A 26360-nucleotide genomic window follows, 5' to 3' on the forward strand; every position below is an offset into this window, starting at 1 on the left:
CCAAGAATGCTTCTGGACTAAATCCCCTCGCCTGTGGATTCAGAACTTCCATTCCAAGATCGTCATGTCCGACCCTTCTATACCTCGAAACTTCAGCCTCCGAAACGTGAACTGTATGTCTCAGATCTTCCGTACCCTGCTCTTTTTTCTTTAAAGACAACCTCAGTATCCTCCAATTTGATGAACAAAATTCTGATGCCTGACCGTGGTATAGCAAACAAACCTCAACTTTACCGAACAGAGTCCCGACAATCGGCTGCTGCATCAGACGACTACTATTCCTTCTCCGATAAAGGAACTTCAACTCCCGATAGTCAAGTCACAGCAATGCGGTTCGCCACACCAGACTCCCAGCCCTCATCTCAGGCATCATCACCAACCGTCCCTCGAACCCAACAACCCCAGCCGGTGGCTCAACCGAGTCACTGCCGTCAACCGGACCCTCAAGACCTCGGCTCTCCTCGGCCAGGCACAGCAAGCACAGTCCGCTTCGGTGAAGATAGGATAGCACGCATCAGTCCCAAATCCGACGAGACTGTTCGACGTGTGCCAAGTGAATATGCTGGTCCAGCACCAACCCCAGGACTTGACGACTCCCCATATGTACGATTTGCCATTGATCAGCTTACCCGAGATGAGCAAGTCCACGGCCCGAGGAGACAAGATTCTATTTCGACCAGAGACAGTGACTATCCCACTGATCGACTTCTCTGGGACGAAGGGTTGGGGTATTTCACTCGTGCTAGAACCCCGATCCGGCATTCTGTAGCAGCTTTGTCTGAACGATCTAATTTCAAGTCCCCATCTCCACAAGCATTGCCGCAAAGGCCAGACTCAATCGACCCCGAGTCATTTGTTGCTGTGGAGCCGCCTGAAAATGACTTGCTCTATCCTGCCCTCGATTACCTTCCCATTTCTCTCCGACCATTGACCCTGCTTATTGTCATATTTTGCTGCTTATCGATGATTACGGGCATTGTATTTTGCAACGTCTGGTCAAGGAAGCATGCTGGTATTTGGGGTTATGACGGTCAGGATGATTCTCGCTATTTTGTGATGCAGTTTCTGCCTCAAATTCTCGCCGCGCCCATCATTGTGATCACTTTGATCATCCAAGCTGCCGTGTACCGCATAGCGCCATTTGCAATGATGGCAGCAGAGCGCAAGCGGGGCTATGTCTTACAGGGTCTGCCTGTTCTTCCACGCAATTTTGTTCTCCCTGATTTCTCCCATTTTCGGTATGGCGAGCCGCTGTTCGGATTTTCGCTGTTCTCTATCTGGTTGTCGAACTTCTTCTCAATCCCCTTGATGAGCTGCCTCTTCCAGGCCAAGTACTACGTGATTGATGGCCAGGGTGTCTGGAGGTGGACATCTGTGCAGGCGGTTGGTTGGACCCTGGTGGCCTCGTATGGTCTTCTGACGATTGGCCTTTTACTACTCGTGGTCCGCTTCATTCGAGGGTGGACCGGGTTGATGTGGGACCCTGTTTGTCTCGCCGATCTTATCTCCATTATCCAAAGGTCCAACATCCTCCACGATTATGAGCATTCCGAGACCGTCCCATCTGTCAAAGAATCTCTTGACCCTCGCATTCTCAGACTCGGGTACTGGAAGTTGTCCATGAAGCCCGAGATATTCTACGGAATTGGAGAGGCCGATGCTCCAATTCGGACCCCATCATTGCATCAGACCGAGAAGAGCAAGGAGAAACAACCCCACGGACTTGCTAAAGTTTGTTTTGATCTTGAACACCATGGTGCCTTTGCCAATGACCCCTTTGATCATCACCTATATTCCCCCTTCACCCGCTACCGCTGGACTCCCTGGTTCCTTCGCAAGATATCAATTGCCATCTGGACCTTTGTGGTGTTCGCCCTTTTCATCGCTTTCGTTGCTGTCAGCTTCATTAACAACGCGATTAAAGGCGGTTTTCCCCCAAAGCTGCCCACGCTCCCCTCGATCAGTGCTTTCTCATCTTCCAACTTCCTCTACAGCTTCATCCCTGCATTGATCGGCAATTTTCTCTTTCTGGCTTGGCAGCCTATTGATATATACTTCCGGGGCTTGCAGCCATTTGTTGAACTTTCTTCCCCCGATGGAGCGTCTGCTGACAGGTCAATCCTCCTCTCCTATCCTGCCGCTTTGCCCGTCCAGATAACTATGCAAGCCATCATCAATCGCCACTTCAAGATTGCATGGATTTCATTCATGAGCATTGTCTCAATTGCCATTCCAATTCTTGCCGGCGGTGTCTTCATCGCCCTTTGGTATCCCTCCGGCCAGGACGTTCGAATTACCTCGCTCATGCCTGCATTCTACACCCTAGTGGCCTTCTGCGCTTCATACGCCGTCTCATTCCTGGTCATATGGCCCGGTAGACGTCGCTATCTTCCCCACGACATCACGACACTCGCAGACCTAATGAGCTACTTCTACCAATCGCCTCTACTGGCTGACAAATTGCTCCGCGAGCCCCGCAGCAAAACAGATCTAGTCACCCGACTGATTGTCGCGCCTCCATCTGAGCGCTTGCTGCCTATGTACGGATTCGGCATATATGTCGGCCGTGACGGTAAAGAACATCTTGGTATCGACCGGTTCCACCGACCCGGTCGAACAGATATGTTGATTACGACTGGGTCAATGAAATAATAAATTGTTCTTAGCAACATCCAAATTCATTGACCATATCATGACTTTATGACCTGCATACCGTTCACGAGCGAGTTTGAAAGAATTATCTATCGATCTCAAGCTCAAAAACGCTTTCCCTTCATCACTATTGTATAGTCTCCGGCCAAGGCTCCCAGCTCTAGTATGGTCCAAATCCTCATTTAACGGCGTTTCTTGGCGCTTTTGGCTTTCCCCGTTGTGCTTCCTTTCTCGGTATTGATTTTTAGCGCCGCAAATTTCGTTTTATATAAAATAATGATGACATGCAAATGTCGTTTTCTGGTCTTCGAACAATTCAGTTTCCAACCCAGCATATTGAGCTGTATTTTTTCTTACGAGCTTCACTGAGTTCGTGGCCGCGCTAGTCTAGGCTTCAACCGCTAAACCGCTACAGACCGCTATCTTATAAGTATAACTGCTAAACCGCTACAGACCGCTATCTTATAAGTATAACCGCAAGGTTGTCAAGTACTAACTAATTGGCGTAGTTGCCATATGCATGCGCAGGTGTAATATCGTATTTCAACTTCAAAGGTGTCATTGACTTTGTCGAGCTCCAGGGCTCCTTCTAAGCTCTGTAGGTTAACAGCTTCCAGGTTATAATCACGTTCAAGTTGAAAAACTGTCTTGCCTCTGTATTTTGGCCGTGAACTGGTAGACTGGGGAGATTCAAGCCGCGTCTATCGTATCCCACAGCCTTAAATCAGCTGGCGCGCTGAAGGGTGATCAGAATTCTTGTAGCTTTATTATAGATGAGTGTGCTTGTGCCATTGCCCAGCGTGATCTGTCGACTACAGCCATACAAAGTCGGCACGCGGAGAAACGTCTAGTTTCAAGCACGGAGTGATACCTTTCATGTTCTGGACCTCGAAGAAATGGAACACGACATTGATGACTGCTACGGGGAGCATTTTGAAGCAGTGAAAGTTTTGGAAATTCAGTGATCTTTCCATAGTATTCTACAAATCCCTAATCCATGCAGGTAGGTCGGCCAAAGAATAAGATATATGGCGTCACGGGCTCCGATCCGAGGGATAGTTCAATTAATAATTAAAGTTTTCGTCTTCATATTCTCATAAAATTATCGACCCCCGGATGGGCCACGCTCGTCCACACCAATCATTTTCAAGAAAGGTTCAATAACGCTTCGCTTCCGCTCATCAGAGGCCCGGCGCTCTTTATCCTTCGAGGGAATAGGAACGGAGGCGGAGATGAGCACAAGAGAGAAAATACAAGCCAGAGAAGACTCAACTTTCTGCCGGCGTCCTGCTGCGGTGGAGTTGTTAGTTGGTGTATTGTTTGTAGAGTCCGAGCCGGCAGATGAGGTTTGCGATCGGTTCTTGCGACGGAAACTGCCCCCAGAGATGAAGGCAGCCGCAGAGGCCGGAGTAGGCGTATGAGGTTGCCGAACATTCTCTGTGGCGATTGGTTCTTGGCTTTTACCGTCATCCTTCCGCTCTTCATCACCATGAGACGTTGCAGGTTCGATTGTGGTGTCGTCCTTTTTAGAGTAGGTCATGGATGGGACAGGTGCGACTTCATTGACGATCCGGGCAAGCATAAAAGTCACAAACGTGAATGAAACGCTGTGTGCTGGGGAGTAAGCCAGGTTCTCCAAGACCCAAGCTTGGGTTTCTTCCCAAGATCTAGGCATTTCTTTGGACTTCTCGCGAGCTATCATTTGCTGTTCCATTTCCTGCCAAACAGCAGCTGTGATGATACCGTCACTAAGAGAATTTAAAAATGCGAGAAGAGTTTGGGCGAGAACTTCTAGACGGTGAATTGATGGTACTTCGGGTGGGAAGATAGCCGTGAAGGATCCATTGGAGTCAAGCGCTTCACGAATGGGCCCTAAAAGAGATGCACGGTCCTGGGGATTTTTCAAAGTCCATGTATCTGGCTGGAAAGGCCACGCGCTTCCAGATGGTTCTTTGATCCACGGTGGTTCTTCTTTCACCTCGTCATTCGTCATGCTCCACTCGGCTACCGCGCGCTCCGTCAACTCGGAGATGGCTTCTGTAAGACGGAAAAGCTCGCGGGGCGCAGATAACCGCACTTCTGTATTATCTTTTGAAGGGAGGAACATGTCACCGGTGGCAAGACTGCGGGCACCAGCCTCGGGCATGCGGGTCAGCTCGTCCACGCTACAACCAAAGCAGGTCGGCAGCCAACGTCCGCAGACAGAGATAAAGTGGTCTCGGCCACTATCCACGTGAAGCACAAGAATCTCCTCCAGCTTGAGCTTCTTGAAGTTGAGGAGACGGACGTGTTCGATGCAGCGAACATGCACTGTAAGAATGACATTGGCCACTTCTCCTGGAAGAAGAGCATGGCTGCTGACAGAAGTAGTCGATTGCTCAGGGTGGCTATCGCCAGCTTTGTCAACACGGACATCAAGCCAGTCGGCCGATTCCGCCTTCGGGTCATCATGTAAATTTGGCCTTTCCGCAAATGTGAAATTCGCCTCCGTGCCGCCAGTATTTGCGATTGTGAGAGAGCGATGGATAGGCGTATCATATGGCACATCGCCAAAGTGAACAGTATTCGAATCTTGCTGTGCTTCTCCGTCGTCTTGATGAGTATCCACCACAACGGTGAGACCGGGTCGAGCCTCATTCTCCGCTTTGTCAAGTTGGCGGACAATATCTTGGTGTATCTTGGCCTTGAGACTAGGGTTCACTGCATCAAATGTTAACGTGAAGACGGCTTCTAGTGGCTTATGATCCGACGAAAGCACGCCTTGATGAGACACATAATGGTCGAGGTAGATAGAGTCCGATGCTGATTCCTCGGACGAAACGGAGGCATTGTCATCCTGATTCTCGCCCGAATCGTAGTCGTCCGCGTCAGCGCCAGGATCCAGACCATCTACCTCGGGGTCATAATCGAAAAGAACGTTGTCATCTGCGACAGCTTTGTCGAGTCCGCGAGCTTGCATCTCCTGGTCGCGTTTTCGGGCTTCCTGTGCTTCACGATCAAGTTGTTCATGCTTAATTTTGTCCCGCCGAGAACGGTAGAGGATTCGGTCACACCAGCTGGGACCACGATGCTTTTCACTAGAGTCAAATGTCGCCACGCTTCCAACATCATACTTGTACGTAGGCAAGAATGTAATTTGACCTTCCCGCCATCCTTCATGGAATGCCGTACCATTTCTTTGTTGCGAATGTAGCTGATCATGTACAACTAGGGATGATATTGTGGTTTGTAGAGATGCAGGATCATTGTGCGGATCGATTTCTTCGTCGGTTACAGGCTCTGGCTCCTCGTTATGGGTTGCGACCGGCGAAGAGAGGGAGCTGTCATCTGACCCCGTAATTGAACTCCGACGACTACCCGATTTCTTCTCCTCCATGCGCGCAATATCATACGCATTGAGTGTATGACGTGCAAGGACCTGCCTAACATCATCGCCAGGGATGTCATCAAGTCGATAATTCAAGTCACCGAACCAAAACGTGAAATCTTCATCGCCGATGCTGTCGAATGTCTCTTGCGATTTCGGAACCGGATCAACGGACTCGAACTTAACACGTGATAGGATTTGTGAGGCATCCCAATTGCGCCGTTCCAGACTGCTTTTGTCAGAGCCCGCAGCTAGATGCGAATTCACAAAGACCAAGCGGGTGGTTTCACCGAGAACTAAACGAGTGGCAACACCGCCTTTGTTTCCCATGTATCCCATCAACCCAGTGCCGACGGATGTGCTGCTAATAAAGGAAATGCTTTCCGTGATGGCGGGGGAGGCGTAGATAACAAGGAGTAAACCAGTCAGCTGGATATCCTCGACAAGCTGGTATCCCGAAGGCAATGATTTGTGAACGGCATCCTTCCAACGTTTCGGTGGGCCAGGATCGGTGAAAAAAGCGCCGGTAGCGGAAGAGATGTCCACAACCTCCTGCAATCCAAGGACATAGAGATCCACCTCCTCCGGGCTGTATCGAAAAGGCTTCTCTCGTGTAGGGTCCTCGTTTGTTGAGTTCGGGTCGGAGTTTGAGGTCGCTTGTTCGAATTGCGTGCCTTTTAAACCGGAAAACCTTTCACACACGCCTTGCCCGTGAACAAACCACTTGCCAATGTCCTTCTCGGTGGTGGGGATCCCGGCAACATTCCAAGTTCCAATTTTCACACGGACGGTGCGTCGTTGAGTGTATTCAGCCTTCCTAGCCTTGACAGCTCGGGAGAGTGAAAGCAAGTCAAGGCCCGGGTTGTCAGTATCCTCTACATCTTCGGCTGCATGTTCTCGAGGGTCTGGCGTAGCCGGCGATGCCTCGTTACGGTCATGTCCCGGCATGCCGAGTGAAGTGTTGCAGGATGATTGAAGCTTGAAGAATAGCGACTGTGTTCGAAAATGATATTTATGCAAGCGCGATCGGGATTATGTTCTCAAATCATTGCTCCAAAGAGGCCGAGGGCCTTATACAACTAGAGGAGGGTGGGGGGGGTTGAGAGATAGAGGTGTAGATGGACACTTTCGTATGAGGATATATTGCAGCGGAGGGAGGATATGAGATGAAGATGAACTTGATTGAAGACTGGGAGGAACTCATTCGGGAAAGACTGCAAGATCGTTGGAGTTGAGGTTGGAGTTGGAGTTGATGGCTGCGGGGAGTTTGGGCGAAGTTGGCGGAGACGGCGGAGAGAGGGAGCTGTTTGCACTGTTTGCCTGTTTGCTTTGTTTGTAACGCATCCTGTCCCGGCAGAACTATTCCTCCGGGCTCCGGTCCCTTCGGCAAGTCGGCATAGCATTCTGCCCAGGTTACTCGTATACACGGTTTATAGTTCCTGGCTTGGGCATGTTACTGCTCCAAAGTCAAATGTGTGATTTTAAAGTAGACCTCAAATTTAATTCCCTCGAAATGTTGTGGCTATTTATACGGTGACTGGTCAAGAGGCTGGAATGAAAAATCAAAGGTTCATCAGGGCACAACTTGAATGCTACTGTAACGGAGTTGGAGCGTATGATGGATACGATACATCCATGAATTGAAGTTGGCCAACAGAGATGATGAGCATCCTTCTTCTACGGCTTCTGTTGGAAAACCCTCAGCAGATGTATATCTTCACATAATTGCCCCGCGGCGGAGAGGGGTGGGTGTGCCACCTTGGGATAGCGTCGCGCCGAGCGTCAAGTTAGACTGAGAGAGCGTACCGACAGATCCCTGACCTTCGGTAGTATCGGATGGATCGTGGCTTGCAATGTTGAAGTAGCAGGCATCTGTCGAAGAAGAGCCAAATGCTTGAAATCCACCATCACTCCAACCACAAGAGTTCGTGGGTGGGGATTGTTTGTTGTCCACGAAGTAATCATGACCCCGATAGCTGAAGTTCATTGAGCACTCGGCACTGATATAATAGTAGAACATGTGAACGATGAGATGGCCGGCTTCAAGATCGGGGTTATTGAGAGTACATATCTGAAAATAACCGGCTTTTCCACGATCACGGTCTTGCTGGCAATCGGACGCGGAGGGCGTCAGCACTGTCCTGTCTGGAAGGTCAACTTACAAAGAAGAGTTGCTGATGTCTGTTCCGCCACACACACACATTGATGCCCTTTGGCATGGGATAGACGGTCCACATTAGGTATGGCTCTCATTACACCACTTTCTCAACTAGGGAATGCATTGCGTCAATCAGGGGCTCGATCGCAAGGTACAACTACCTCAAGGAGTGAATAGTAACGGTGATAGGCATGGTATGGTCAAATATGTGTAGAGTAATCTATGGCCCTGCTCTGGCTCTGGCTGTTCCGATGAACAAGTATTCAGCGACGGCGAGAGCTGCCGATATGCGGGAGGCTTCGACAGCTATGAATGAAGTAATCTTGCAAATTGAATGAGTCAGAGCCTGGCTATTTCGTCCCATTTAGGTAATATACTTCGATATAGAACAGATACGACTTAGATGTCATAACACCCATGGTAGTAAAGGTGAATGTTGCATTATTTGCCATCGAAATGGGAGATGTAAGTCTTAGGATAGTGCATGATTTCAACTTCCGACGGGAATTCTAGGTAAATAATCAGATAATTCATTTGAAGGCAAATTTACAGAAGAGGGGATAAAGGGTTAATACACTGTACGTTTTGAGGTGGTTGACATGTCAATCTATGGAGTCGCACTCCGCATTTGAAAGCTAGTGGTCAAGAGGAGAAAAAGTGGAGGTGGTCCCCAATGCCTCATGGCTTTTCACTTCGAATAAGCTGACATTGAAGCAGGTAGTATCGGCAGGCAGTGTAATGGGGGCCAAAATATCCATTCGAAAAAGCAACAGTCGCCTAGCGTTATGCTGGCCTCCGCAAGATCATGCCAAATAACATTCAGTACAGAACAGATCAAGGAAATACCTCTGATTGAAATTATGTCCTATTGGACTCGCGGGGTATTCCATACTTAGCCGAATCCATGTACAAATCGGGGGCTTTTTGAAATATTCTGAAGGCAGATTACGACAATTCTAATGCAAAACTTAAAGTGGACGTTGGGGGATGTCGGAAGACAAGGGGTATTAGTTAGTTGTATGAAGAAAGTGTGTATAAATCCTTTCCATCTGCTGCACAACCTATGGATATTGGAAATATTAAATCCAAAACAATAACGCTAGATAAAGTTCCCACAGTAACGTAATTTATTATTCACCGTACCATAGAAGTACCCATATGCCTCTCAGATCTGTCTCATTCGCCGCTATCACACTGAAACAGATCCGTTTCAACTAGTAGGTCGCATACTTTGCAGCCACAATATCAGCCTGTACTTTGTTCTCAGTATCATCGGAGGGGAAACCAGAGGTCATCACACCCTCATAGAAAGTGCCCTGAGCATTCGGACTGTTGTCACCACCAATTCCCAGAATGATCGAGCCCTCATTGTGCATGGGGTTGTAGCCATCCGGGCGGTCCCCATTGTAGTAGGTCGAGAGATCACCAGCAGTAGAATCACCACCACGAAGCGCCCACTGATTCGGCTGGCCTTTGAGAACAGCAGTAACAAAGCGTGAGGTGATAGAGGGGTCACCGGAGCTATACTTGGCGTCTTTACCACCGAAGAGACCGTCCTCCAAGTCGGCCATGATCCAAGGCCCGTCGCCGGTGCCCTTTCCCCAGGCCGTATTGGCACCGAAGTAGATAGCCTCCATATGCCCAGCGCCTGTATCGGTGTTACTGGTCTCTGCATTACCGTAGTCGAAGCAGCATTGGTTATTATAATCCGTTCCGTCAAGAACGGCATACATGCCTTCAGGGTCATTGCCCGTAGCCGTGTCAATGGCGCCATTTTTGCGGTATCCCATACCAGCTTCAATTTTGACACCATACACCTTCTGGCCATTCAGTGTGATAGGCGCGCCTGTTGCGTTTGCTAGAGTATCGTAGCCGCCATCTGCTGGGCCATTGAATCCACCGGGCGGGGCACGAGTGAGATGATTGTTTTTCCCAGACTGGTCATAGATAGTGGTGATTTCACAATCAGTATTCTCACAGAAGCTATCTTGAGTAACGGCATTGGCAATTCCGCCGGTCTTTACGGGCAAAATGTCGGCCGTGGTATTGTCAGAAGCACGCGAGACTTGGTATAGAGCTTCGGAATATCCATCATACAAAGCACGGGTGGTGCTGTGTGCTGCGACGCAAGGCGTGTTGCCAGACTCATAAATATCACAAGGTGCAGCGGCGACCAGAGACCCTGTAGCAGCGAGGCCAAGCGCTAGACTAAGTCGGAATTGTGGCATATTTGATCACAGTTTGTAATTGAGAAGGTCAGAGAATTCAAGAGATATAAGGCGAATATGGATAGATCTGTAGATCCGTAAAGTTTGGGAGCAGAATGCCTGGCTCCCTTTATATAGTTTCTGAAGCTGCATGGTACTTGACTCGAGCTATTTTGATTTGGTACGATTTTCACTTCTCTTGCCTTTCTGAGAAGATGAATCACGCACGCATTCACTCCGAAAAAAATAGAATCAAGTGTTCGGTAGCGTTTTGCGATCTGAACGAACGCTCTTGCCGATCCATAACGGGTTATACTGCTTGCTGCTTAGCCTCCTCGCGGAATCCATATTATAATCAACGGTGAATGGCTGAGCAACACGGACTCAAGTTCGGTAAATATCACAAGGTATTAACCGAGTGTGATTGTGAATGACTGAGACTTGGAACTGGTTTTCAGAAGTGGAGTACATGTCTTAGTCCATACGTCATTGGGCACCTTTGTTTCAATTTGAAATCTCGAAGAACGGATCCATGTTGAATCTTGATACTGTACTTGAATAAAGGATGTAGTTTATTTTATTCATTTCTATCTTTCCTTCGTTGTATAATACAAATACTCGAGGTAATGAGGAACGAGCTCGAAATCTAGAGGTAGCAGGATTGTCATTGTCCACCGGGATATTTCTGACTTCGGTGAAGATTGACCGAAATGTGGGGAACCGTAATGCGGGGATTAAGGCTGCACCGCGATCATAAAAAGCCCGATTGGATCAAGTTATCAAATAGATCAGTCACTAGCTACTTTGGGCTTGAATCAACACTGAGACAAACTCTGCGTATGCTCGGCGGAGTATAGACCGATCGCTATAACCCCGAGATGGTGTCATTGAATTCAAGTAAAAGATTTCTCAAGCGAGTGCAGCATACGGCAGTGCAGGAATCTTCTTTCTGGAAGTTGACTGAACTATTTAGCTACTCTTCCAAGTCTTGCAATAGAACTACCCTGCGCTACCCCCCCTCCTCATTGGAGTGTTTATTTATATACTGTAGTTAGCAAATATCGTACTAGCGGCTATGATTGCATTGCGATAATCTGATTATGTGCTTGGCTAAGTGGCGTGTATGAATTTCCTCAGACTATTATCCTTATTGATCTTCCGTGCTTGTAAAAGTCAATACGCCGTAACCCAGAACATATTATGAATTTGGTGGGGTTTATCCCTGTCAGAGAATCTCGGTGTTCCTGCCTAGGTATATACGCTGCCACACTAGTATGTAGTCTTGGGGGTCTCAAATAGAGTGTAGGAGCTCTAGACACCATAGATATTCACTACTTAGAAGAGGAAGAAGACCCCATTTGAACTCGATATGGGGAGGTCCTAGGACTTAGCTTCCAGCCTGTCATATTATTAGTCCGATTGGTTAAGAACTGCTCGGATTGAGTTTGAATAGTCTTGTAGCGGTGTGTATCGTCCTAACTACCACCCCATATCATTACTCAAATGGCAAAACGGAGTCTCCTGAATACGGATGCATAATTGAAAATTATGGCTCTCTTCATATCAGCGAGCCCAATATGGTCAATTTCAGATTCAAGATTTTTCTCCGTCCCACGGGGTTCACGTTCCTTATCGTTACATTGGGCAATGAATCTCTTTCTGACGATGAAGGTGGGGCCGACAACAATAGCGTGGCTCGTTCTGTGGTTGATGGGCGGATCTATCCATTCGCAAGCGATCATCTGGGATCGTATTTTTGATTTTAGACTTTGGTTAAGTACTCCATAAACCATGCGTGGTTCACTCTCGCTAGAATTTATTTCACTAGACGGGCCACTTGAATTTTCCTACCCCTTAGGTACAGTTATAATAGCTAGATGGCCGAACGATAATAGAGTTCGCGTCGGGGGAATCAATTTCTTTTACCTTGGAACCACTGATCAACAAACACCGTGACTACCTAGGTACAATGCCCATGATAATTTACTTACTTTTTATCGTGCTTGTCGTCGTTATATATCTGAGGTCTCGCGAGAATCATGCCCTAGAATTTCCTTTCCCCTCGGGACTGCCCCTAGTTAAACAGTTCATCCAGACTCAATATCCTAAAATGGAAATCAGCGAGGTTCAAGCTGCATTCTAGGCAGGGTGTACGTCGTGATCCCTTCATCATATGCACATGACAGGTAATGAGAACAGCATTAATAGAAGCCGGAGCAAAATCGACTTCATCGGCAATCAATAGCGGTATGCTATACCTCTCTGCTCATCTGAACATACAACAGGCCGCACATGACGAAATTGATATGGTGGACTCACGGTCACATGTTTCCGCCGACGCCAATGATCTTTCTTATAAACATGCTATCATTAAAGAAATGAGGCCATTATTAGGTGACCTAATAATGGCCTCGATGTCGAGCTTAAGCCTGTTCACCGCTTGTAAGGCGAGGATGTAGAAGCTACCCCGGATGCTTACGGGGCTATCCCTCCGTCTCCATTTGACCATGAGTACTTGAGTTTGAGTGAATACTGCTGCAGGTCACAAGTATCAAAGATCATTCTTATTGGCTGTAGCTACAGAGGGGGGGGAAGAAGCAACCGTGGCCCCAGGGTCCCTTGATGGCCGAACCAACCAGATGAGACATTCGGAACTCAGATCATATAACAAAATACCCACAAGGTAATATAAGATAGGTCTTCCTCCAGGATAATCCGGCCATGGGCCGTGAGGTTCCGATCACGTTATGTCTCGGTCCACCTTAATTCGCTGACACTAACCCTCTTTGTAGCTTAGTGGCAGCTGAATAAGCTTGAGGTAGCACGGAGCTACGGCCCCGGAGCCGGACCCCGTATTCCAAGGTCTGATAACACTATCTATGCCGAGAATGCTCCGTTTCAATCGGTATATAAGCAGGTGCTGACAGCTTGTCTCGTACCTAGTTGTCTATATCTCTAGTCTTTATCTATACATTTCAACAGTAAGATACAATTAGTCGTCGTCTAAAACCTTGTGCTGAAATCTCTAGTGTCTAACAACAAGATTGTTCCTCTTACCATTATCAAGGGCGCCGGCCATGAGCACATCCCTATCCCCGAGGGCGACTGCGCCATTATCGCCGACTTCCACTCAATCAAATCCCAGAGCTCACACTCTACCCCTTACCTGACCACTGGACTCTACCGTGTTGTGCCCGGACCTACACGATACGGCGAGTACGACTACGAGGAGACCAAGTATGTTCTCAAGGGTCAAATCGACATCACAGTAAGATCCCAGTCGATTTTGAAATCTGTATTACGAATGACACTGACAACATACAGGATGAGGCCACTGGCAAGACCCACCACCTCGTCGCTGGTGACTGGGCCTTCTTCCATGTTGGATCCAAGGCTCAAGTTAGTTTTCTATACTCCAATCAACCTGTATACACTTGTTGACCCATTTATAGTTCTCAACAAAGACTGAGGGTGTTGCTTTCTACGCTGTCACCCGACCAATGAACGACGGCCACCCTAACCTTGTTGGCCGTGAGGAGAGCACTTCAAAGTTGTAAAAGTCAATGCTGTCATAGCCTATTAGATAAAATCTAATGCACGATTCATAAATTTTCGTCTTGTCCAGAGTAGTTCTAGTGCTAAGTGGTTACAAGTCTCAGGAAAGTGATGTTTACTGGATTTGGCTGAAGAACCTTGCGACAGAAGGGTCAGAAGATCAGAATTACCCCTGCACCCGCTTGTGTCTCAATCAACACCACCACAAAGAAGGTAAATACGCGATTGTTGGAGAACTTAATCCTAATATCTATCTCTTAATATAGAGACAGCGTCATTCGCTCTGAATATCAACCGTTGCCCTTCTCTATACTATTGCTACACCTTGATTAATTTCTCCGAGATATCCAATAATGTTGTACCATCTTCAATACTATTGCCACATACCATGCGTCTTCAGCCCGCTACTCCATGCCCTACCTTACTTCAGCAGATGTGGCACCTTGCGAGCAGGGAAGGTTGTTTCATACACAGACACGGAGCGAATGACAGATCCCTCGTCATACCGTCGACCCACGAAAGCCATGCCGAATGGCAGATTGATATCGTCATAGCCCAGAGGAACCGACCCAACAGGAAGTCTCCGTACATCACCGAGTCGCGAAGACGAGAATTCAGTCGGCAGCACGAGCACATCGAGCCTGTACTTCTCAAAAAGGACAGCCGGACCTTCTTGATAAAGGCGAGCCTGGGTGTTCTTGGCCAACAAGTATTCTCCAGAGGTCGACCGATCACCCAGTTGATCTGCTGCAACTAGGACAGGAAAACAGCATTGGCTCTCTGGAGACTCAAGATCCCACAGCTTGACGGTGAAGTTGATGACATCTTCAAGAGCGTTGGCACCCGAGTTAACCCTCCGGGTTTGTAGATAGTGAGCAATATCTGTCTTGAGATCATACTCTGCGCCAAGTAAGTAAGACTCAATAGCGACGCCATTCTAGTTTTACTTACGGATCTGAATAGTTCCATTGTTCACTCGTGACGGTTCCCCCACAAAAGTGTAGTTCCACCCAGGTGCGTTAGGCAACGGCATTTCCAGGAAAGTCACACCCAAAGACGACATCTTGCAGATGGCTTCATGATAGGCAGTGGTTGTCATCCTGTCCCGAGTAGCCCAACCCTACGCGAGGGGATGTTGGGCAGATTTGGCCATTCTTACCGAGTGAGACCTTCAGAAAGTCAAGCAGGGCCCAGATGCTCATCAGGGTATTGTTACGATCAAGACTCTTCATTTGAGGAGTTTCATAGTTTTTACATACGAGCGGTTTTTGTCAAATGATCTCGTTTTTTCTTCTTCTACGCTGCTTCAATATCCTCACACAATCGGGAAATCAGTGGCGTCCAGGTGGCAAGTACTTTGCTCAACCTACCAACTCACTACACGATTAGCTATAAATTCATCCGCATCAATCTGTGGTGGCTCAGGTGATAGATGCGTGACCTCATTGAGCCCATCAGCATTGACGTCGACGAATCTTCTAACCCTACAGCTGAAGAACCATACACCTATGTAGCCGGCGCCACTGCCTCTGTCAGCGTCTTTGATAACTAGAAATTGCGTGGGCAGCATCTTGTATGTCTGACACTCTTCGAGTACTGTATGCTCGTACGGATTACGAATGTACGAGATGCGATCGCAGAGGATGTTGACTTTGACCCGTCACACCCTCAGAGCAGTACCCATGTGCAACCTCTGGCTCTCACCATATCTCAGGTCGCCACTGTCACCTTTAACGGTCAGATAACTGAATTTAAAGCCTCAGAGGACGCCGTTCCCGGGCCATTGCAAGACGGCCGCAAACATGAATGACTTAGCGGAGATCTTACTTGGGTTATTCGTTCCCTGGAGCCGGCTGCCAGCGAATTTTCAAGAGCACGCCAATGCTGTGCCAACAAAACGTGACGCTTGCTCCCGAATATGGAGAACTGTAGAGCCAACCCTCGTATCGCATCTCCGAACCTTTGCAGCGAATATTGAGCTCCTACGCAAGTTCCTACCCTGGTTAGGTTTTTTAATGAGGGTAACCAGTCCGACCATTACAAGCCAAACACCTTTATATATTCCTCGGGATCGTTCCTGGCCATCTCATCCGAGGACGAGGAATTTCATATTATCATCCACGCTCACACTTTGAACCGGTTAGTTTACCCCATCTCTTACAGAACCAGGCTAACACAATGTAGTCATCCGGGCAATGAAGAAGATACCGAAAAGTATTTTATGCACTGTCCCGAAGCTACCCAGCCCACAGTGGCGTTGCTTGGTGTTGTTCTTGAACGCAGTGGTAAACCAATCGGCGGGCCAACTCTTCTTCACTACCGTCTCCAGACTACCGTTTCCAACAGCTCCGCTCGAACCTATCACACCTTCCCAATCACCGCGTACTTCAAAAATGGTCAGCGGTGGGTGAACTTCCCACCCCTGATAGCAAATTCCTATGTTTTCTTGACAGATCGCATTTTTGGCCTCACAAAAGAACATCGCCAATTAGCTGTGGTCACGGATGATATACATTTTTTCCCAGGGCCAAATCATCATTTACCCGCTACACCTTCCTCGACTGGTAAACGGAAGCGTGTGTACCGTTGGTCCCAAAGAGCTTGCCCTCAGACCCCGACTAGATCGGCGACGAGTTCGCGGACTGAGCCACTCCCAATCACCTATCCGGGACTGCGTTGCCCTGAAGTGGACGCTTTTGATAGTGAGGACGATAAAACCACAGAAATTATATGCCGGACATGGCCGACGAAAATGAGCGCTCGCCAGAGACTAGCACACCACCTCCTGAGAGGCGGTCACGAAGACAACGTAAAACACCATACACTGATATACTTGCACAACCGAAATACAATAACGGATTAGCACATTCCTGGTTTTTCTGTTTTCCAAGGTGTTGCGGGTATTAGTCATACCACATGCCTTCTCATTGGTCAACACTCATTTGCATTGTCAAATGTCAACATTCACTGTCGCAAAATAACCTCCCCTTTGCCGGATTTTCTCGTCGCTGTCCTTCTATTTCGTTGTTGCAGGACCACAGCGTGCACACCACGCGTCACCAGTCATTACCCGGACCTCGCGAGTTAGATCCGAGGTCACGTGATGTATATGGATCTCTAGGAGTGGCTGCCTATTAGGCAGGCACCCCGCTAGGCAGCAGGGAGATGAGCTGCTGCAACTATAAATAGCTGGATGACTTCATATAGGTCAATCATCACACTTGCACCTCAATCCAGGGTTTCAACTTCGCGAACGATATGCAGGATACAACAACTATATATAATATATCCAAGTGTAATGCATTATAGCGTTCGCGAATAAATCGAAGGGAATAAAGAGGTGAAACTGATTTCGAGCGGGTCTGTATCATAGTTAGAAACGCCCAAACTATAAAATTTTATGGTGTCAAGGCAGAAAAACGACAGTCTTTTCTCATGGATCGAGTTCTTTCATTATTATAATTACAAATTCTCAAGTAAGACAGCCTGCAAGAAGCTCCAGATCAACGGGGGTGATCCCATCAAGGCACGAAAAAGCGTTAATCCAAGATTCGTCTTGCCCTTCGTGGCCAGTCAAAAACACATTATCTTGACCAGAAGGCCAAGGAAATGGCATGTTGAGTCCCAATTCGGTGGGTTCCACAAGACTCTCCATTGGACTGAGTTTGGGATGATCAGACGACACAGTATGTCCATCTGATGGTAATATGGCCTGATTATCATCGTCTTCTCGCCATTTTGTCTCCAATAGCTGTGCCGCAGACCGATCCAAATGTTGGAAGAAAAGTTGAAGTATCCAATTGGTGACTTCCCAGGTTTTCTGTAGCTCTCGAAGTCCATACAGACAAATTTTGGCCCGGTGCTCTGCTACAAGCCGCGACGTGCCCTTCACTCGGCGCAAGTTCACTGTGTGAATGCACAAAGCATTGAAGAGGCACGTAATAAGATGAATCTGACCATGGCCAAGGAGGTCCTCGGCAAGCAGATCCTCAGCTATTCGAGATATTTGGCAAGCCGCTTGATAAGCGATTTGACTTTCATCCCGGTTGGACTCATGGGCTTCCGCAATAAACGCACGTCGTGATAAAAGAATGAGCAGATTATTATGAGCCATGTGAAGCATGCCCACTAACAAACCCCCGCCTTTGTTGTCCAACCGAAGGCAATCCGGCAGTTGTTGATACCAAGCATTGAGCTCGGACCTTAGATACGTTCGGCCCAATGGACTGTGGTTGCTGTTTGGAGTATACTCTCTGCAGACTATTTTTCCGAGAAATCTAGCTAGAGTTGCCATTTCAATCACATAATTCGTCTCGACCAGGCCGAACGCAGTGGAGGGAGACTGGGTAGATTCAGGGTTATTGAAATCTTCGGTTGTAAGAGGAGCGATGTCGCAGTCCTCGTCGCGAATTCGATTTGGCAAGCCTAAGGCAGCAGCGCATTGACGCTCCCTTACGTAAATTGACCACCAGATTCTTTTGCGTAGCCTCATCTGATTAGGATCCACGCTGTTGAATAATCGATGCATACCTTTCTTTTGGGCGAGCGTAATCGCACTCCCGAGCCAGTAACGACAGTCCTTTTGTAGTAGCGGTCCGGCGCGCCAGAAACTTAGCAGGAACATAGTTTGCAATTGAATCAGCGAGTTGGACTCAACGTCAGCATCGTGTAGGTCTTTGGCACGATTATAGAATAGATGCCTTGCTTCTTCGCCAGTCCCCAAGCCAACTTCTTTTAGCTGCTCTGCGTTGCAGTGAATGACACCAATAAACATCATCGCCTGGAACAACATTGGCGAGATATCTCCTCCACGACTTTGGCCACTTTGGTCAAGAGCTGTCTTTTTATCAACCACAGGAAAGCACGCATGGAACCATTCGAAATATGCTTTAGACAGGACGTTCTGAACGGATTTTTCTGGAAGCGTCATTGCACCTTCGGCAGCCAAAGTCTCCAACCTGCGCTTCCTTCGCTGATGTTCCCATTCAGGGATGGCGGCTATTGCAGGAAGTGGATAGCGAAGGCTTGGTTTGATACTTCGATGAAATCTGGGCTCAGGTCTGGTGCTGTGGACCGCTCCTAAAAGCGTCGATTCACCCAAGTAAACTTCGTTGTCCTGGCAAAGGAAAGTAGGTTGATCCAAGGGACCACCCTCAGCGCTTTGCGCATGCCCAGTGGATGACTCCTGAGCCGTAGATAAAATGGAGCAGTCCGTCTCAGCGTGGACTCCAGCCTGGGGAGATACTTCTTTGCCTGTTTTTGGTACCTTGGGCTGTCGAGGCCACTTGCCTCTCCCGGATTCCCTCACGTGACACTCGACGTTGGCTGCGACGCAGTTGTGACAAGGCATGGACTCCGTCACATTGCATTTGATGCGGCGACCGTTGCAAAAAGTACAGGCTCGTCTGGCTCGTGCAGGCGGCATCTTGACCAAAAGCCTGTGTATTTTGTTTCATTAATCAGTGGGGCGGCCCCAGACACAATGAGTGTTGAAATGACGAGAAGAAAACGCCGACTTGATCCGGTGGGGCAACAATATGTAAGAGCAAGATTCCCCAATTCCCCAATTCCCCAATTCCCCGCATCTCCCCTTGAACGTCTTGGAGAAAGGCCTTATCGATAACAAATTCTTCGCTTCGCGAATCTGGTTGACTATGGTTAGACAGTAAGTCTAAAGAAAGTTTTTGTTTCCACTACACCGTGGATAGTGGTTGCGCGTGACTCCTTACTGGAGCGCCAAGCAGTGGCAATGCTGTGGTCAACCCCGTATTGACTCGGAGATTGACAATACTCTTTTGAATACCAAGTGGACTTTTTGTCAGGGTGATCAAGTCCCACTGCAATATGTTGAACGTAACCAGTCTATTTGTGACTTCATTCGTAACATTTAACCAACTTCTTGCGTTTTACATGCCGGTCAATCAAGGTCTAATACCTTTGTACCCTTTCCATGATCGGTAGATCTTCCTGTGCTGCTCCAAGAATACTAATGTGGCCATGGTTTGTGGGCCTAGACGAACAAAGCTCGGCGTCCAGCCCCGAAATACCCAGCGACAGCCGTCTGCCTGCATAAGACCCTGTAGAATCCTCCAAAGAGACGTCCTTTGGGAGGAGCTCATTAACTGGGTGCGTATGACATCCATAGGGCTGACGAGTGTAGTGGCTACAAGACTAGCGAGTAAGGATGCTGAAAGGTGGATCAATGTGCTTTCGCTCTTACTCCCTAGGCTCCATTGCAATGCTGTCTTAAATATATCGTAGGAAACAAGTTGACTGGTAGTCATGATTGCACAGCGGAAGCAGTTGGGCCATAGACCCTGGGCGAAAGATTTCCAGCCTTCTGTCCGTTTCATTTGTAACCATGCATCAATCACGTTGCGGTAGTTGCGGCGGTATGCGGGCGGTAATGAACGATCATTTTGCATGCGAATATTTGCGATGTCGGAAGGTGTTCCCACAAGAGCACCACAAAACCCAGAAATTGCGGCCATTCCAGCCAGCGTTGGCACATCCATAGATCTGCCGTCCCCCATCTTCTTGAATTCTTCGTAAAGAGCAATACGGGTCGTTCCATAGGTCACTTTGCAAGATTAGCCTCGGTAAATAGAACGACAACAGCAATGGGCTAGAACAGACGTGATCTCATGAATCCAGCTGAGAGCTACGGCGTGTCGTCAATTAACCAGAATTGAGAGACCAGGAACAATATTCTGGTATACATACCCCACAGTAAAGTCCCTTCATGCCTTCGCCTTTCACTATTTCGAATCCAATTCGTACAAAGCCATGGTTAGCACCACCTTTGATTGCCTGCATGCGAACCTTGACTGTTTGGTCATATTAATCAAATCCAATCTCTGACTTAATGCACATTCAATCAAAGGGCAGTGCGGCTTACTCAAATCGAAAGGGTGAGAGACCACTACAGCCATACAGGATGCAGAACCTCCAAACCATCGCGGGTAGCTGACGCCTGGTAGGTTATGTTTTTCTGGTGGAGCAGAATGAACAGATATGTGTTTTTGGTAGCATCCAGACATTACTGCCAAGAGCTTGTACGCCGCTGACCTGTGGAGAGACCCTAAAGTTTGTAAATGTGTTTCTGGACTTTTGAATGAATCCCTAAATAACTTTCTTGTGATATGGCAGCCAAGACGGCTTTAGACTTTGGACGATGGCACCGGCTAATGCCCTTCATAAAACGCCTTGTGTTTGAGCCTGAAATATAAGCAGATAATGTCTGCAAGCCAGTATAAATATCTAATGTCTTGTTGAGAAATACCGATAATGGCTAGATCTATTTTCATAAACTACCAGCCGAGGCATATGCTGATCTAAGCCAAGACGCCTTCTTTCCACATCCACAAGAACCCATCGCACTGGGCATATTTATACTCAATCATTAAAAATATGGCGATGTATTTTCTGATAAAGTGACCTTTTCTCCTGGTTACTTGACATCCCACTGCGTGTTACATGCGATACATACTGCGACGAGGGCGTAATCCCACAAGCATTCAACATGGGCTTGCAAAGCAACCCAGCACTCACACGCTACTTGGTATGTAAATTAATCATGACTTTTGCCCATATTTATCTCTTAAATGCGAGCTTACGGAGACTGAGTATGGCAGATCATCCTAACTGTTTCCCTAGGTAGCTTGACGTACGGCTATGCTGCCAACATCATAGCCACGACATTGAGCCAGCCCTCATTCTTGTCATACTTTGAGTTGGAAAGCGGTAAAAATGCCAGCTCCTATAAAGGGGCAATCAGTGGCTGGTTCCAAGCAGTCCACCTGTTTGGAACACTTAGCTCATGTTTCTTCGCTGACTATTACGGCCGACGTGGGTCCTTGGCCGTTGGCTCGTTTATATCAGTGATTGGAAGTGCCTTGCAAGCAGGACCTGGCCCTGTAGCCACGTATCTGGTTTCCAGACTTATCACTGGAATAGATATAGGTAAGAGTCATCTCTCTCTCCTCATTCCCTGTTTCGATCTTCTCCTCTTCTCCTCTTTTTCTCTTTTCCTCTTTTCCTCTTATATGAAACGTGGTTTGACTTTGTAGGAATGATGGAAACACTTGTTCCTCTTTACCAAAGCGAATTCCCCTCCCCGGAAGATCAGAGGACTGTTGGAAGGCATGCATGGAGCTCTTCTTGCCGCTGGCTATGCAGTTCCATCCTGGGTTGGCGTCGGATTCTTCTATGCTCATATACGTGGTGCTCAGTGGCGACTGCCCTTGATGATTCAAGGAGTTCCACCGCTTCTACTTGCATTTGTTGTCTGGTTTCTTCTAGAATCCCCTAGATGGTGTAAGTAATTTCCCTGTAATTTTGGGTAGGCAATTTGAGGGCAAAAGCTCGGTCCCCTTAGTACTTGGGCAAGACTCTCCTGATAAGGCCTTCGCAGCTTTCATGGCGTGCCGTGTTGATCAATAGCAAGATATCGAATCGGTCCACGACCACTTCAGCGTTCTCTATGCGCAAATACAGCACGAGAACCAGTCCAAGGTGACAGTAATTGATATGATCCGACTTCCACATCTCCGTCACCGCTTTGCCCTAGGCTTCCTTACGATGATCATGGTCCAGGGGACTGCCACCCTTGTTATTACAAGTATCAAAAGAATCTCTCTCATAAATTTCCACACCCTGACTCTGACCATTTCAAGACTATGCAGGCATTATCTATTCTTGGCCCCAGATAGTTTCTCTGTGTAAGAAATGGAAGGCAATTTCGGATTTGGGTGAAACAAGGTCAAGCAAAATTTGATACTGTTGGTATCACCAGCTAGCTACTATGTACACAGTTAAGTGGACAGTTTATGCTCCTAAGCAAATGTTGATTGATTCATGTAGATAGATGTGTGTTCTCCGTCAGGTCAGGTTCCAAGATACCCCTTAATCCCATGCACGGACACTCGGCGGTCACAACACCGGAGCCGCAGCTCCGCGCAAGAATGCGTACACAAAAAAAGGGATGTTATGTCCCGACAGATACCAATATCCTCCAAACGGCCAAATTGGTGGGGTGGGATCTTTAATCATATAGCTCAAGGTTGATAGGGGGAGAGTTGGGTGTCTTGAAAAGCAAACGATACTTCAATCTCAGCTTCCTGTTATTCCTTCTTTTCTACTCATGACTTGTCATTCCTCCCTATGCTTCGTTTTGCTTTTTGCTGTCTTGTCTATCTTAAGCAGCCAACGACGACATGAATCTGGACACTATATTCTCGTGATCCTTCAAGACTGGCATCGAGTTTCTATTCATTCTTCTGACGATAGTTCTTCGATGTACAATCAAAGATTCTTAGAGCCTTTTATCACTACAGCTTTTCTCCAAATGCCTTTATCTTATACTTTTCCACGCCGGGGTGAGATCCTTGCCACTCATGCCTATGCAAACCAAATGTTTCAAACTCGGGTGCAGGGATTCTTGGAAATAGCCCCATTTTCATGACGATTTTCCCTGCCAAAACGGGTGTCACGGATTTTATCGGACTGGAAGAATTAAAGAAGGATTCTCTTATGCAGATGCAGAAGATGGTCACTTACTTTCCACATCTCGAGCAGAACCACCTTTCGAGCGGGGTGCCACTTCCCGTTTGGGTATCCAAGAACATAGCAAGCTTGACTTCACGGTCCTCAATCTGAACCTTACTTTCCTCAATGATCAGATTGCTCGCCGCAAAGCTGCCTGATACCTTTCGACAGTTGGCGCAATGGCAGATGTGCCCTCTTCTTCTAGTAAATAGATCTGGGTCGTCGATTGTCACCTTCACCGAACCACATAAACAGTATCCGACAAGTCTCTCGTTGAACTCTGTGATCGCATGCGAATTGGGGTTCCCGGTAAGAGAGGACATATTAGGTTGATTTCAAATGAGGCTGCAATTTTCAAGCGCTGGAGGGTGCGATTAAGCCCACCGATATTACCGTGACTCGCTCGGTTATTAAGTCGCAACTTCTTACGAATTTCTTGGAAGCGGTAGCTGGACCAGACCCCAAAAGCGGGGCCCCCGAAAACGGCTTCTCTCGCCTACACAGGTTGGAGATCTAAGTAAGCTTGAGACCTGGTTCGTGTCTCGCGTATCTGTCCAATCAAATGTAATCTCAATAATGTGCGGAGTAGGTATCGGATCCATAAGACACGTGATCTCCACTTATACCCAAAGAGACCTCGCCAAGCGCGGGTTTGGGTTGAGTTTTCTTTTTCTTTACCCGTCCACGGGCAACCCACCGCGGGTTTTGACCTTGGTGGACCTGTTGAAATATCTAGATTGTTGAAATTATTATTATTACTATTGTATAACTAAAGTATATATATTATATATTAAAATGCCTGAATTTAGTGTAATTAAAATTAAATATTGCAGAGCTCTATAGTAAAGATAATGATATACCCTACTGGGTAATATATATATCTTTACAAAAAGTCTTCTTTTTTAATAAATCTTTTATTATTGTATATTTTAGTCCTAAAATTCAAACATAATAATTAATACTATGTATATATATATAAAATCTTAGTATCTAAATCTTTCTAGGAAAAAAAGATATAAATTAAGTATTGTAAGATGGGAACGCTCAATGGCAGTCTGTCAAGCAGACGGGTCGATCACAAGAAGACAAAACCACCACACTCGCAGAGTGCAGGAGAGTAGTAGACAGAGCGTGACGCTATAGAGATGCGACTAGTAAGGCATTCGAGTCTTCATGGACATGCGATACACCGATACCGCAACCTCAGCCTCAGTAGACTCCGCAGAGAGAATAATTCATAAGGGGGAACATGCATGTTGTTATTGATACTATCGAACGAACGCTACTTATTCTTCCGAAACGATATGGCTGCCTTGTTACTAAGGCCCCAATCACCTGACTATGGGATACCGGTGTTGAGAGCGGAATTCCCCATTACAGTATTGAAATACACTACATAAAATTTATGAATAAATTATGCTAAAATAGGTTGAAATGGGAACCCACTGGGTTGTTGAGTTTAACTCATTGGGTTTTAGGTTGGGTTTTGGGTCGGCATCTCCAAGACTCCAACCCAAAATGGGTTATGGCGATGCCTAGACCTGCATATGGCGGGGCATTAAAGGTACCGATACAAGACTAAACTTGGGATACTAATTTAAAGGCCACTAGGGATACATGGATCAGCCAATGGGAATTTAGTTAACGCGTTTGTGGGACACTTCTAGTCGCGGTTGCATTGGTCGGTCGGCTTCGGCCGCACAGGGATTAACGCGTCATTCGAAGCCGGGCATCAGTAGTCATCTGTTTCGAGAAAGTAGGTCTTCGATTGATCCAGAGTTCTACCATAGTCAGCGGGACACATCATTATAGCGAACTTAGTGAGCTCAGCGAACACAGCCTTCTAGCATCCCTTGGAGCCAACCACAATACCACAAATGATGCAGCGCCCTTGTTCGGTACACAACCGGTAGAGTCAGGTATTTTATTGGGCGAGATATTTGACAGAAATTCGAGAAAGAGCTGATTCCCAGTACGCTGTCATGCGATGAGGGATTATTGGATTGTATTGGGACCGCAATGAAGCCAAGAGTGGTGTGCGCGGGCATTTTCGTCTGCAGACGGTGGCAAAAAAAACTCAAGGCCAAAATTGGTGTTGAATTAGACTCCATATAATACTTTCATTTGAATGTGAAATTCAGTTGGATTAAATCATGTTTTTATACCTATAGTCAAATGGAACATTATGCACAAAAACGTTTGATACATTTATCCTCATAGCAAATTTCCAGCTCCGTAAAAAATGTGTGGTAAAGAATCGTTCACTCATCACTGGATCCTTATATTTCATCATCCTGTCGTTCTTGTACGTAGCTATACTGACCCGCCATCCTCTTGGCAACGTTCCCAAGATGCTCAATTTACTCTAACTTCCATCCATTTCGAAAGTGGGCACTCTGATGGGAGTCAAACCATCTCCCCATAGAACAGCGCAACCGAGCCAATCTAGTGATGTTCAAGTTAGTTCATTGAAAATTGGAAAACGGAAATTCCTCATGGGGAAGACTTTACAGGAGAGAAAAGCAGTCACCAATAAGACAGCATTCCCAGCCTTCAGAATATTGGTGCTGTTGACCATATACCCAACACCAAGTAGGAGAAAGGCCAAGTCAAGAACAGCTAGATCAATGAACAAAACCCAGTTGGATCGCATTGCTGCCACCGTGTAAAATACGTTCATAATGAACCAAGCCCAACAATACATGGACAATGTCTGGTTGAATTCAGAGCTAACGCTCCCCGTGCTCGTGTCGGTGTAAGCCGCTATAATCCCGGTTCCGGGAATGTAAATCATGGAATAGGAAAGGTTGAAAGCTGAATAGGAGCACCACAAAGTAGCACCAAGCTGTTGAGCTGTCAGCATTGAACTTGATCC

General features: G+C 47.2%; 9 protein-coding genes across 9 annotated transcripts; 2 read left to right on the plus strand and 7 right to left on the minus strand.

Annotated features, from left to right (window-relative positions):
* Window positions 1–64: 64 nt before the first annotated feature.
* N7481_011918 (DUF3433 domain-containing protein) lies at window positions 65–2652 on the plus strand (the record flags this gene model as incomplete). The annotated part of the gene is made up of 2 exons (XM_057271137.1): window positions 65–113; window positions 215–2652. The coding sequence occupies 2 exons, from the start codon at window positions 65–67 to the stop codon at window positions 2650–2652; spliced, it is 2487 nt and encodes an 828-aa protein (XP_057118311.1).
* A 1102-nt stretch (window positions 2653–3754) lies between these two features.
* On the minus strand, window positions 3755–6967 carry N7481_011919 (phosphatase family protein; the record flags this gene model as incomplete). Its single annotated transcript, XM_057271138.1, has 1 exon — window positions 3755–6967. The coding sequence occupies one exon, from the start codon at window positions 6965–6967 to the stop codon at window positions 3755–3757; it is 3213 nt and encodes a 1070-aa protein (XP_057118312.1).
* A 769-nt stretch (window positions 6968–7736) lies between these two features.
* N7481_011920 (uncharacterized protein) lies at window positions 7737–8256 on the minus strand (the record flags this gene model as incomplete). Its single annotated transcript, XM_057271139.1, has 2 exons — window positions 7737–8164; window positions 8217–8256. 2 exons carry the CDS (start codon window positions 8254–8256, stop codon window positions 7737–7739), a joined length of 468 nt encoding a protein of 155 aa, XP_057118313.1.
* Window positions 8257–9391: 1135 nt separating this feature from the next.
* On the minus strand, window positions 9392–10405 carry N7481_011921 (alpha-L-arabinofuranosidase B domain protein; the record flags this gene model as incomplete). The annotated part of the gene is made up of 1 exon (XM_057271140.1): window positions 9392–10405. One exon carries the CDS (start codon window positions 10403–10405, stop codon window positions 9392–9394), a length of 1014 nt encoding a protein of 337 aa, XP_057118314.1.
* A 3010-nt stretch (window positions 10406–13415) lies between these two features.
* N7481_011922 (uncharacterized protein) lies at window positions 13416–13963 on the plus strand (the record flags this gene model as incomplete). Its single annotated transcript, XM_057271141.1, has 3 exons — window positions 13416–13652; window positions 13709–13783; window positions 13837–13963. Coding segments are annotated over 3 exons (417 nt in total), but the record flags the coding sequence as incomplete, so codon positions are not given.
* Window positions 13964–14360: 397 nt separating this feature from the next.
* Window positions 14361–15002, minus strand: N7481_011923 (uncharacterized protein; the record flags this gene model as incomplete). The annotated part of the gene is made up of 2 exons (XM_057271142.1): window positions 14361–14839; window positions 14891–15002. 2 exons carry the CDS (start codon window positions 15000–15002, stop codon window positions 14361–14363), a joined length of 591 nt encoding a protein of 196 aa, XP_057118316.1.
* Window positions 15003–17411: 2409 nt separating this feature from the next.
* On the minus strand, window positions 17412–19364 carry N7481_011924 (Zn(II)2Cys6 transcription factor; the record flags this gene model as incomplete). Its single annotated transcript, XM_057271143.1, has 1 exon — window positions 17412–19364. One exon carries the CDS (start codon window positions 19362–19364, stop codon window positions 17412–17414), a length of 1953 nt encoding a protein of 650 aa, XP_057118317.1.
* Window positions 19365–19860: 496 nt separating this feature from the next.
* N7481_011925 (uncharacterized protein) lies at window positions 19861–20979 on the minus strand (the record flags this gene model as incomplete). The annotated part of the gene is made up of 3 exons (XM_057271144.1): window positions 19861–20519; window positions 20659–20766; window positions 20838–20979. The coding sequence occupies 3 exons, from the start codon at window positions 20977–20979 to the stop codon at window positions 19861–19863; spliced, it is 909 nt and encodes a 302-aa protein (XP_057118318.1).
* A 2289-nt stretch (window positions 20980–23268) lies between these two features.
* Window positions 23269–23808, minus strand: N7481_011926 (GFA family protein; the record flags this gene model as incomplete). The annotated part of the gene is made up of 2 exons (XM_057271145.1): window positions 23269–23443; window positions 23498–23808. 2 exons carry the CDS (start codon window positions 23806–23808, stop codon window positions 23269–23271), a joined length of 486 nt encoding a protein of 161 aa, XP_057118319.1.
* Window positions 23809–26360: the final 2552 nt, after the last annotated feature.

The sequence above is a fragment of the Penicillium waksmanii genome (assembly GCF_028829765.1).
Source record: "Penicillium waksmanii strain IBT 27052 chromosome Unknown utg000009l:1.0-4314994.0:1.0-4318279.0, whole genome shotgun sequence".
In the NCBI taxonomy this organism is placed as follows: domain Eukaryota; kingdom Fungi; phylum Ascomycota; class Eurotiomycetes; order Eurotiales; family Aspergillaceae; genus Penicillium; species Penicillium waksmanii.